Below are 12,515 nucleotides of genomic sequence, written 5' to 3' on the forward strand. Positions count from 1 at the left end.
AGGCTCAACCCCGCCAGGGGAACCTCGCTGAACCGGTCCAGGAGACGGTACGGTGCCGTGTTGCGTAACGGACGATCCACAGTCCAGATTCTAGACCGCAATCAGTCAAGGCACGGCTCCATTTCTTTTAACTCCCGTCGTGTTCCCGTACCTACCGCTGTTTTTCGCCGCCGCCGCGTCGCATTTGCTCCGTTACCCGCGATCGATCATATTTGGGGCATTATATCGCTGGTTCAGCCAAGCTGGACAAAGCGTCTTCTTGAGTCTTGGGGCCGGTGGTAGTCGGGTGGGTGCAATTTAGGCTCGAGACTTTGTTCAGACGACGTTTGACCGACGAGAGCACAGAGGAGCACCGTGCCAGAACAATGGGATTGTGTGTGCGACGGTCGGACGTTTAATCTGGCGTTTGACCGTGCGTGTGTGCTCCGTCTCACAGCTTTAAGCTCGGTTGATTGGCAATGTCGTCGATGGGCAGAAGTTATGACCAAACGGTTTGCTGAAAGGGCAATGAGCGGCAGACAGACATCAGTAAGAGAGATTGCGGTCTCGTCACTGTCGGTCGTCGACGGGACAGGGGGCCGCGTGGACAGGGGCCGAGAGGTCCGCTCGGAGCAAAAGCGCCGGCGGCAGCAGGCGTTATGGTTGTTTTTGGCATGTCGTTGCCGGGGGCTAAAAACAGAGAGACGGAAAGCCAGGGGGGCTCCTTGGTCTTTGCGACGTCAAGAGCGGGCAACCGTGTGGCGCCGACGCTAGGGAGGAAGCCACATTTGGTGAAACGGTGGATGATCTGCGACGTCGAAACGGTAGAGAGGGCGGGCTGGTCTCCGTTTTCCATGTTTCGTCCACAATTCTGTCAGGATGGCCGTTATGATGGTGGGATGACGGTGCCCTGACCACCGACTTCAGTCAGCACTCCTCGCCGGCAGGCAGAGAAGAGTGGAGTTGGCAGGTGTGGGTCAGTTTGTCGTCAACGGTGCGGCTTTCCGTCGAAGACTCGAAGGCCCTCGAAGATGTCGCGAGTTGGTGTGTTGTGTTGGATATCTGGTGATGGCGTCGTCGGGATTAGCTCCTGTGGAGAGAGACACAGGCGTTCCCGGTGGTGGTACTGGCATGGGAACCAGACTTTTGAAAAAGCATGTTCGCGGTAGGGCTAGCGGTTTTCGGGGAGATGGGAATTGTGACACCTGCGTAGCATAGAGTTTGCACCACGGCGATACGACGTCGGATCGTGGTCGTGGTCGAGATCGGGGGCGGCTTGTGTGAGATGCGTGCGACAAGGAGTTGGACGGGAGTTGGAGTTGGGCCAACACGTGCCGTCAGGGGGGATAAATGACATGCCGTCCCGTCGGGACTGTGGGTCGGACTATCCCTGGCCCGAGCCCGGGTCAGTCACGGTATCGATAACGAAAGATAAGATACAATACGATAACGAGATAAGATAAGGCGGCGCGTGTGGCAGAAGCGGGGTTGTGGCTTTCCTCCCGCGGTCCACCTCCTTGCTCATGTGGGGGAACAACGCATGAAAGCATGAAGCATGAATGGAGCTGTAAACCAAGCAACCCAGACAAACAAACATACCCGTCAAAGCAGATTGGACGATTAGTGGCGTGTTGACCGCGACCGACAAACACACCACGCGTCTGGCCAGTTGCCGGTTCACCGCTCATAGCAAACAACCTCAAACCTAAACAAAACCACAACCACTTCCAGCAACATCACCAATTCAACCCAACGTCATCGCCAACATCACCGCCGCCACTTTCAACATCTACAATGCCCGATATCAACACCGTTCCCGTCTCACCGCACCCTTTGAGCGGCTCTCGGCGCTCTTCCTCCCACCAGATGCCGCCTCCTCCCGCCCCGGCGTCCTCCGAGTCGCCGTCTCTGAACATCCTCCCATCGAACCAGAATACCGTCAACAACCCCAATGCCTCGAACCCCTCCCTCCCGTCTCCGACCTTGGCCACCGCGTCGGTTGCTTCCCCCCAGCCCGCTCCCGAACCTAGCATCTCCGGCCCGGGACCCGTCCGCCACCCACGACCCATAACAGCCTCCGACCTCCATATGCAACTCGAGAAGGAACAAGAGGCAGTGGTCAGTCACACTTCCCGCCCTAAGCATAACTCCTCTAACCTTGAGCCAGGTCAACCGTCTGTCTCGCGAACTTTCGATCCTCCGCGCCGCACAGAATGCCTCGGTCGTCTCCAATGCCTCATCGGCATCCGCCGCCGAACCCCCGACCGATACACACCTCCTCTCCGGTGCCGCCTTCTCCACCCCGGCCGTGCCCTCCAACAGCTCCCGCCGACACCACCGCACCGGCTCCAACGTCAGCACGCGCAGCCAGACCGCCATCGCGGGCTCGGCAGCGGCATCCACGGCATCAATACCGATTGCTCGACCACCGAACCCCGCCCGCCAGGACAGCATCGCCTCACGCCACAGCCTGTCGTCCTCGCCCGCGCTGTCCCAGCAGCACCTGGATCCCCACGCGGGCGGTATGACGTATTTCCAACAGCAGCGTGTACCGCACCAGCAGACGGGGAGCACCTCGGTCGCTGCCACACCCGGAGGAAGCGAGTCGCAGCTGTCGCCGGGTCTGATGCCCGCCACGACGAGATACGAGGAGACGGCGCTCCACCGGCAGGAGCTGGAGACCGCGAAGAGGGAGAACGAGGCGCTCAAGCAGCGTATTCGCGAGTTGGAGAGCACTCTCCGGGAGAAGAAGGGCACAGCCACCCGCGACAGGAGCGAGAGCTTCAGCAGCGTTACCACCGGCGGAGGCGGCGGCGCTGGCGTGGGTCTGCCACCAGTCAGCGGGGCTGCTGTGGCTGCTCGGAGAGAGCGCCCTGGCGGCGAGAGGGAGCGTTCGTCGACTACGATGAGCGTCGCTAGCAGCGTCGCTGTCGGTGTTCCGGAGGAGGAGGTCAAGGTTGGAGAGAGTGCTGCCAGCACGGGGCTGAACCCGTGAGTTGAGTTTGGCAAGCTTTTATGATACCCCCCAGATCATAGTTAGCGTCGGATAAGCATGGATTACGGCCTGATGAACGGACAAGGATGGCGTTTTATGGGTTACGAGAGGTGGTGCGTTTGTTTGCTCCTTCCTCTTGTAATGGAATAGGGATTACGACTTGATAGTAATGAGAACACTCCGTCATGACTAATATCTGCACCGGGCGAAGAGTATGTTTGATGGTTGTCGTCCTATAGGATGTCATCCGTCACCGGCATGGTTCTAATCGTCATCCTCGTCGCCTTCATCGTCTTTGTCATCCTGGTCGCATTCCGTGTTCTGTTTTCTCACTTGCTAGGGAGACGGATGTGCTGTCCGTATCATGGCTAGCAAAGTGGTGCGTAAGACCAAGCATCACGGTATCAAGTTGAACGCAAGTTTTGCTAAGACTTATTCTCCGTGTCTATGCTTCTAGGAATGTGCCCATTGGCAGAATCTATCTCAAAGTCCCTCTTTTCTTTCCAAGCCCATACTGAACGAGCTAGCCTGAAGGTCTGTCTGTGTTCATGAACCAAGACCAAATGCCAACGGAAACAGAGAATCACATTAACCAATTAACCAATACCCATCCCCGTTGGGCCCGCCGGTGGGACATAAACAAGCGCCCCCGACGCAAATGACGTCCTTGCAAACACAGCGGCAACTCGTCCTCCGGCAGATGGGAGCCTCGTCGTCCTTGTCGCAGACGACGTCTTGGCAGTGCGGCTTTTCCGTGCACCAGTCGCCGGACTTGCGAGCGTCGCACTCGCACTTGTTGTCCACGCAGACGACGCCCTTGGCACCCTCGCCGCACTTGATGCCCTCGCAGCCTTCGTCCGCCACGCAGACGTCGCCGGGCTTCTCGGGCTTGGGGCCGCACTGGCACTTGTTGTTCTTGCAGGAGACGTACAAGACGCCGGGGTGGCAGCGGATGCCGACGCACTGCTTGTCCGCCATGCAGAAGTCTCCGGGCTCCTCGGGCCGGGCGGCGGGCTTGTGAGCCGTGAGCTCGCACACGTTCTCCTTGCTGCACGTCTTGTAGGGGTGCGTCGCGTTGTTGCGCGTGAGGTTGCAGCCGTCGTGGCTCGTGCAAGGGATGCCGAGAGCGAGGTTGAAGGCGCACTCGCAGGAGCCGTTGTCGCAGACGCCGCTGCGCATGAAGGCGGGCAAGCAATGGAGGCCGGCGCACTGCGTGTCGTAGTCGCAAGCGGCGCCGGGGGTGACGGGCTTGGGCTGGCACTTGCAGGTCGAGGAGCTGTTGGAGACGTCGCAGAGCGGGTAGTGATTCTCCTCGCAGCGCATCTCGTTGCAGTCGCTTGCCATGGCGCAGATGTCTCCCTCGTGGGGTCGGTTAAGGCAGTAGCAGCCTGAGATCTGCTGGCCGCTGGGGATGACGCACTTGGGGTACTGTCCTGTCAGGCACCGGAGGTTGGCGCAGTCTGAGTTCCACTCGCAGGCGGCTCCAAATCCGGTGGGCTGGACAGACGTTGCGATAGTCTTGGTCGGCCAGACTGAGGGTCTCGGGGGCAAGGGAGTGACGGTGATAGTCGTGAAGGGCTCCGAGCCGGTCCATGTCGAGAACGACCATGACGAAGAAGTTGAGTTCGACGTGCTAGTTGATGAGGACTGGGACGTGATGGAAGTGCTCGAGTTGGCGGACATGGTTGACCAAGGTCTGGACGTGACTGTCGAGATGGCTGCAATCGTCGTGGAGTTGTCGTGGTCAACTTCGAAGACGCAGCGGCAGCGCTCGTGATAACATTTGGCTAGCCGTTTACCAGGGCACGCAAGAGAAGCACACTCCCGATCAGAGGCACAGATCTGGGTAGGGCGAGGTACCGGGGGAGAAGAGCGGGCGAAGCTGCTTGTCGGGGCCGAAAACTTGTCCGCTGCCAACGTGCAGACGGCGCCGTCGTCGTCTCTGCGCTGGTGCTCAGGAGCCGATCTCAGGTCAGAGCTGGTATGCCCATCCTCAAGAGACTGAGGGCCCAGTGGAGCGACGCGGCCAGAACCACACCACACTCTTCTCTGAATGATCTTTTCTTCGTGCCGGATCACCAACAACTTCACTTCCCGGTTGCCGTTGTTGAATCTGGGATGGTATGCCCAGCTCGTAGTACCCCAGTGAGGGTTGGCCTCAATGGTGTCGTGAATCTCGTACCCGGATCGTTTGACGTACGTAATGAGGTCCATGGAACTGACTGAAACCCCCCATCTGTTCGCGAATAGTTGAATAATGCCAGCAATTGCGTAGGGATATTCCGGTCCGCCTCGTGCCATGCCACTTTCCGTAGGCGTAAAGATTCCAACCCAGACCCATTCCGACTCTGCGACATTGAACATGCCTCCCGGTTTGAAGTGCTCGTCCAAGCCTGGATTTTTCGAAGGCGGCCTTTTGCGCTCATAGTCGTCACGGTCTCCCAAGTCGTTCCCGTACGCGATAAACTTGAACACGCCTTCGCGAGTGTAGTCCTTTGTAAACTCACCGGGGTAGATGTTCTTGTAGATCTCATTCCTGACGGGATCACTTTCTGCTCGAGTGAAAAACGGGACCTCCCAGATGTGGGAAGTGTATACACCTGCAGGCGAGGCGACAACGACCATGGTGCAACCCCAGACAGGTCCTGAGCCGCCGAATCGTGGACGATCGACCGGGGCGCCGGTTCCCTTTTCCCTGTCGAAGACTGTGATCTCGCTGGTTGGCCAAGTCCCCGCGAAGCCTGGAAAGCCAGGCGGGTCGTGCGTACCCAACTGGGCGCCATAGTCTTCGATAACCATTCTCACGGATCTCCAGTAGTGGATATTTTCTTCTGGTGAGGGTTCGGGGTCGACGAAGTTGTTGGTAAGGTAGATCTCGTCATAAGTCGGGATCGCATCGGGGAGTGCTTTGCGGAGCGACTTGGCGCTGCCGCCGAAGTTGCAGAAGCTGTCATCGGAGCAGACGTTGGTGCAGTACGTCGTCTTCGGGCAGGTCTCTTGCTCTCGCTTGATCGGTCCAAGGGTCAGGCCTTCGAAGTCCTCGGCGAGGGGGTCCCCATCACACCAGGCGAGGCGCCAGATGACGTCCTGTTCATAGCGAACAACCAGCTCTTTCTTGCCGCTTGCGCCCTTGGGGGTGTACAGCCATGAGAGAAGCCCGGCGAAAGCAGGAGCTTGGCGATGTTCGGGCGGGGGCGTGTTGCCGTCGTCGTAAGCGTAGTCCTCTTGGAGTTCAACTCGGCGGATGTAACCGTACAAGGAGATGTGTTTCTTGTCGATTCCCAGCTTGCCGACCAAGATGTTGACCACTTCCTGATTAGCCAACGGGTACATGAAGTCACCGTCGTCGTAAGTCGGCACAAAGACGAAGACCTTGTAGAACTTGGCATTCTTGGGGCTCAGTGGCTGGCCATCTCCAGTATACTCGCCCAAACCCGGGTACTCATCTTGCCAAGGTTGAGCAGAAGAGCCGTGTTGGAGGAAGTAGTCGACGTTCTGCTGCCAGTAGTGCCGCTTGTCCTTGCCGTTCTCGTAGAAGTATTCGAAGTTCTCTGTCTCGGGGATAGAGAAGTTTGGAACTTCCCAGAGATGGCTCGTCCAAATGCCTTTGTCTGAGAATGCAACGACCATCGCGCATCCCCAGACGGGCCCGGCGCCGCCGCCCATAGGAAAGTTTCTCCATTGATCGTACGCGCTGGTAGAGTCCATGTGAACGGCGCTAGTTTCATGGTAACCAGGACCATAAGACTTTGCAACGAGGCGCATCTTTTCCCACCAAGCGTCCTCGCCCTCAGGCCACGTGGCTGGATCCGTCATGATATTCTGGAGAATCACATCTTCGGGACGGTTGCGCTTCGTAACACCTTCGATGTTCTTGGACTTGCTGTTCTTGCACGCGGGGCATGACTTGGGCGCGCAACCTGCGGTGGGTCCTGGCTTCTTGGTAGTGTAAGTCGTAGTAGTAGTTGTCTGGATGCTGGTGCAGAGCTCTGTTGTCTCGCAGCGCACAGTTGTGCAGCTGGTGGTGAGGCTGTTGGTCGCGATGTTCGAGATGTGTGAGACGACACAGGGCTGGGTGCAGTGAGGAGCGAGGGTGTAGGTGAATGCGCAGGAAGAAGTAGATGAGGAAGTCGATCTCGCCGATGTTGAGAGCGAAGGCTCGGGGTCGTCGGGGTCAGTTTCACCACCGCCGCCGCCGCCGCCAGATCCACCGTCGATTTTCCACGGAACTTTGAGATTGAGGATGAGCCGAAGTCTGGAGCGAATGCCGGTTTTGAAAAGACCAAAGAAGAAAAGCATCCAATCATCGTTGAGATCAATGTCGACCCGCATCTTGTTGAGCTCCTTCTTGGCTTTCTTCTCCTCCTCGGTGTCGTCGTCGCGGTTGTGATCATCATGATGGTCATCGTCTTGATTGTCATCGTCTTGGTCGTCGTTGTTATCATCGTCGTTTCCATCGTCATCATCATTATCGTCTCCACCATCATCGTCGTTGTCGTCTCCTCCCTCATCGTCACCTCCATCGTCGTCGCCGCCATCGTCGTCGCCTCCATCATCGTCGTTGTCGTCTCCTCCCTCATCGTCGCCTCCATCATCATCGTCGTCATCTCCTCCGCCGCCGCCGCCGCCGCCACCCCCACCACCACCATTGGTAGTAGTACGGAAGGTAGGTACAGGATAAGTAGGCAGGGAGACGGGTTTGTCGGTCGGAGTAACGGGTGGGATGAAAAGAGAGCCATGTTCGGCGGAAGGAGGAAAAGCAGGCGCTTCGGGCCAGGGGAAACCGAGAGGATTGGGCGACGAGGGGAAACAGCGCTCGAAGGGGACCAAGCAAAGGTTGTTGCAGACCTCGAGTGAGATACACCTCCAAGCTGGGAAGATGGTCGGTTTCGCCTCACCTCCAACAGTTGTCAACGAAGGGACATCGATCGAAAGCCAAGTAACGCTCGTGGTCTTGTAGCTTCCATCCGGCTCAGAAGTTGTTGCCGTCAGTGGCTCAACTGTGATGGTACCGCCAGGCGGGACATAGACCGCAGTTGCAGATGATGAGGATGAGGTGGACACTTCAACATCGGGGGGAGGCCGGAGGGTGCCGGGAGGAGGAGGCGGCGTGATATTGACCCGTGTGCTTGTCTTGGTCGGAAGAGTGCTTGAAGCAACAGGAATGGGTGACGGGAGCTGGAACTCATTGCTGGTAGAAGGAAGAGGAGGGAGAGATAAAGAGAAGCTCGAGAAGGAAGGAACTGGAGGCAGTGTGAGTGTGGCTTTGGTCTCTGATGGCTTCAAGGAGCTTGACTCTGGGAGGTCCAAAGAAGGCACCAAACGTGACCACTCCCAGGAGCTCAAAGAAGGCACAAATCTTGAGGCCTCTCGAGAGCTGAGAGAAGGCACAAACTGTGATGAGTCTTCGGTGCGGCTGAAAGAGGGCAAAGTCCATGTCCATGTCGGATCTGGTGGGCTCAGAGAAGGCACAGCCTGTGATGACTTTGGCAGACTCAAAGAGGGCAAAGTAGCGAGAGTGCTGTCTTCAGTGCTGAAAGAAGGCCCTTCGAATCTGGAAGTTGTAGTCCACTGCGATGTAGGACTACCAGGCAGAGTAACTGAAAGCTTGCTTGAGGTTTGACCAAGAGGCGCCGGAATACCCGAAGTCGACTTGCTGGAGGAAGATGATCCAGGAAGCAGGATGTCAGAGGAGGACGATCCAGGGACCAAGGTGCCAGAAGAGGACGATCTGGAAGGAACAGTGCCAGAGGATGAAACAGGTCCAGAAGTTGAGACCAGAGCGGTTGAAGTAGTAGAGTCGTAGAAGGTGAAGACAGTGGTGAAGACAACAGGGATGCGAGTTGTCTTGACACAAGCACAAGGAGGGCAAACGGAAGAGTTTCCACCATCCAAGATGTGTGCGTTGCTGCTTGTGTTCTCACAGCCACAATCAAGTGAAGCAGAGGCAGTTTGGGCTTCTGAAGATCTCGTTAGTTTGCTGTGAAACCAAGCAAAAGAAAAAAAAAACAGGAAGGAACTTACGCGCAAGGCCCAGAAGGCAGAGCTGCGATAAGAGCAGTCCCCAAAGGACTGTCTTCAGCCGGCTTCGGCCGGGGGTACCCATCTCAGCTATTGTCATATGTTAGTAGGTACGTTAAAGGATGAAGAAAAATATTTCTTACCGGTACTGATCAAGAGTGATTGCTAAGAGTTGATCAGTGGGATAGGTCTGTGAAGGAGAGGTTGTGATGTGAAGGTTGGTGATGGTGGGTTGTGGTGGTGAGGTGGAAGAGAAGGGTGGGTGGGAGTGAAGATAAAAGCTGTATTTATTTGGTGCGCCAGCACAAACGACGCTAAGGATCCAAAGTGAATTAAAACCCTTCTACTCCCAAGGAAAGAGCAATAAAAAAGAGGGAAGGAACGTTGCCTCACTTTTCTTTGATGTGAGGTGGGATGAAAAGTTGTGCTAGCCTGCTAAGTTGAGGTATCTCCCACCTTTAAGCGAGAAAGGCACTTGGAGTTTTTTTTTTTCTTCCCCTCTGAAGAGTGAAGTAAACAGACTCAAAAGAGCGAAGGAGCGAAAATTTTACGTTGGATTGCCTAATGAAGGCACTGAGCATTGGTCTGTTTTCTCTTACCTCCAGGGGTAATGTCATGATAGTTCTATCTGATTCTACACTTTGGCACACGCAGCCATCCCCTCTCACCCATCCATACTACCTAGATAATACAAGTTTGAGCAACATAGACTACCGTTTTTGAATTGCCAATGAACATTGATACAAAAGGTCGTGGGTAGTCTGGCTCATGTTTGGTATTGGGAGGAATCGCACCTGCATGTAGTTGAAAGGCAACTTGTCTTCAGCCCGTCTTCTGCCGCATTTAATTGGTCGTAAGATTATGTGATAAATATAATACATCACCTAAGGTGAAAACAACGAAAGGCAGGGATTGAAGACGTACCTTGTAGTGGCTTGGGGTTGGGGCAGGCTCCGGTATGGAGTTTACTTTGAGTTGCCCTGATCTAGAAAGCCGCCCGGCGCTGATTCCACTGCAAGGGTGGAGGGAAGCTGGTCAATGAACTCATTCAGAACACATTGTAGAGTCTGGAATTAAATTTATGGTAATATGTCTTTGTAAAAGAGTAATCCCCTATCTTCAACCATGTGAATGAATGAAGCTTGAGGAGTAAGTTACAGGTCAAGTCTATTGACTAGAGTGGTTCTGCCTGATGAAATTCGCTTTGGGAGGTTCTGAGATGACCGTGTCTGAGTATAATCAAATGCTAACGTCTGGACTGCCGTGTACGAAAAGAACTAGACCAATCCACGAGAAGAACCTCAAATCCTGCTTCTGTCTCTTGTATCCTTCACAATGTCAAACCCAACCCAACCATCCAGCGCTTCCCGAATCTCCTTGGCATACTGCGGGATACCACCCGCGAAGTTGACCTGTTCGAACGCCTTGCCCGGCATTGACCCACCCATGTATGTCGACCTCGTCGTGGGGAACAAAGAGGCATCACTGAGGGCGTTGATTCTCTGTTTCCAAGTCTTCGTCGCCTGATCAGTCGGGTTGATGTACTTGATACTCTCCCGCTCGATTTTGCGGATGCAATGAGCGATCCATCGGCCCTGGACCTCGACAGTTGAAGGGCCGTTGCTGAGCAAGGTCGGGCCGTGGGGGCCGTACATGTGGAACATGTTGGGGTATCCGCTGACCGTGGTGCCTAGGTAGGTGTTTGCTGCGGCTTTCCATTCGTCTTGAAGATAGGTGTTGTTGATGCTCTTGAGGCCCATGTTTGTCATGCCGCCGGTGGTAATGTCCTAAAGCTTTGAGTTAGTTTGTTCTGCAGTGCTAATGTGGAGATGTGCTGGGACAACGACGAGGTCATGGCTCGGGTAAACTTGTACCACGTAGCTCCATTGATGCGTCGTATTGGTGTCACTTACAAACCCAGTAGCAATGGCGACCACATCGAACTCGTAGTGAGATCCATCCTCCAACTGGATGCCAGTCTCCGTGAAGCTGGAGATGCCGTTCTTGCTGATGTCGATCACGTCCACGTTGGGCTTGTTGAATTGCTCGTAGTAGTTCTGCTCCAGACACGGCCTCTTGACACCAAAGAAGTGAGGCATTTGCTCGACCTTCGGGGCCAGGATGTCTCTCTTCCTGGCGTCTCCGATTCTGGCGCGCACGTTCTTCGACCAGAAATGGTAGGCCTGCTTGTTTGACTCCGCGTCGAACAGCATGTCTTTGTAGTTCCCGAGCCAAAACCTGAAGCCCCCGTGTTCCCAGAGCGTCCTGTAGAAGACCTCACGCTCCTCTGGGGAGTCGTCAAAGGTGTTGCGCTCGACCATGCCGTAGAAGAAACCGCCGAAGCACTTCTCGCGCAGCTGGAAGAGACGCGGGTACCATCCCTTGGCGATGTTCTGCTCGTCCGGTGTCAGGGGTCGTTTGCCCATCGGTACGGCCAGGTTCGGCGTTCGCTGGAACACTTTGAGCTCGCCGTCTTCGCCGACTTTCTTGCCCCATTCTTGTGAGATCTGGACGCCGGAGGCTCCGGTGCCGATGACGGCGCATCGCTTGCCGCGGACGTCGACGTCTTCTTCGGGCCAGAACGAGGAGTGGTGGACGACTCCCTTGAACTTTTCGACGCCGGGCCAGTTAGGGATGTAACGCTTGGATGCCTGCGAAGGAAATGAGTATTAAGAGATCTCGACTGAGGACGAGGTGACTTTTTGACTTACAAAACCAGCTGCAACAATGAAGTACTTGCTCTTTGCCAAACGACCATCGGCTGTCTTGATGTGCCACTTTCCCTCCGTAGGCTGGAACTGAGCGCCGACTACGACCGTCTCAAACGAGCAATCTTTCGAGAGGTTCAGGACCTGTGAGAATTGGTGTTAGTAGATCGGACTTTCAACTCAGAGGATAATCTCACTCTGTCGACATGGTCAAAGTACGCCCGCAGCTCTTCATAGTTGGGATAGTTGGTCGACCAATTCCAGCCCTCAAAGACCTCTGGCCAAGAGAACTCATACTCGGGAACTTCAGAGTCGACTCGAGCTCCGGGGTATCGGTTCCACCTCCAGGTGCCACCGAAAGAAGTCCCTGCTTCGTAGATGACAGCGCGAAGGCCCATCTCCCGGAGGGTCTTCAACATGAACACGCCCCCTGCGAGGCTGTTAGCGCCATGCGAGTTCAATCCTTTCCGCTTGCTTACCGAATCCGCCGCCAACAATGAGAACGTCTACATCGAGATTGTCGGCGTACGGTCCCGTAGTCTGACGTCGTGCGGAATAGTCGGTGAGGTCGGTCGCAAACTTCTTGGCGGATGTTGTAGTTGCCATGATTGAGATGCTTCTGTTACTGTGCGTACTGTTTAATTCTTGGAGTCTAATGTGATGAAGTCTGTACCGCTGAACAATGACGGAACTTCGAAGCATTCTTATATCACCCATGAATTGCCGAGGGGTCTTTTCAGTTTCGTTTGAAGTGATGCTTAACCATGACATCAGACGAGCGAGCTTCAATCATAGGAAGCTTGATCCCCGTA

General features: G+C 55.5%; 3 protein-coding genes across 3 annotated transcripts; 1 reads left to right on the forward strand and 2 right to left on the reverse strand.

Annotated features, from left to right (window-relative positions):
- Nucleotides 1-1,773: 1,773 nt before the first annotated feature.
- CkaCkLH20_09152 (uncharacterized protein) lies at nt 1,774-2,974 on the forward strand (the record flags this gene model as incomplete). The annotated part of the gene is made up of 2 exons (XM_038891867.1): nt 1,774-2,097; nt 2,147-2,974. 2 exons carry the CDS (start codon nt 1,774-1,776, stop codon nt 2,972-2,974), a joined length of 1,152 nt encoding a protein of 383 aa, XP_038742800.1.
- Nucleotides 2,975-3,562: 588 nt separating this feature from the next.
- CkaCkLH20_09153 (uncharacterized protein) lies at nt 3,563-8,227 on the reverse strand (the record flags this gene model as incomplete). Its single annotated transcript, XM_038891868.1, has 1 exon — nt 3,563-8,227. The coding sequence occupies one exon, from the start codon at nt 8,225-8,227 to the stop codon at nt 3,563-3,565; it is 4,665 nt and encodes a 1,554-aa protein (XP_038742801.1).
- Nucleotides 8,228-10,296: 2,069 nt separating this feature from the next.
- On the reverse strand, nt 10,297-12,309 carry CkaCkLH20_09154 (steroid monooxygenase; the record flags this gene model as incomplete). The annotated part of the gene is made up of 5 exons (XM_038891869.1): nt 10,297-10,782; nt 10,909-11,646; nt 11,707-11,847; nt 11,901-12,133; nt 12,183-12,309. The coding sequence occupies 5 exons, from the start codon at nt 12,307-12,309 to the stop codon at nt 10,297-10,299; spliced, it is 1,725 nt and encodes a 574-aa protein (XP_038742802.1).
- Between the last annotated feature and the right edge of the window lie 206 nt (nt 12,310-12,515).

This window comes from Colletotrichum karsti (assembly GCF_011947395.1).
Source record: "Colletotrichum karsti strain CkLH20 chromosome Unknown Scaffold32, whole genome shotgun sequence".
NCBI lineage: Eukaryota > Fungi > Ascomycota > Sordariomycetes > Glomerellales > Glomerellaceae > Colletotrichum > Colletotrichum karsti.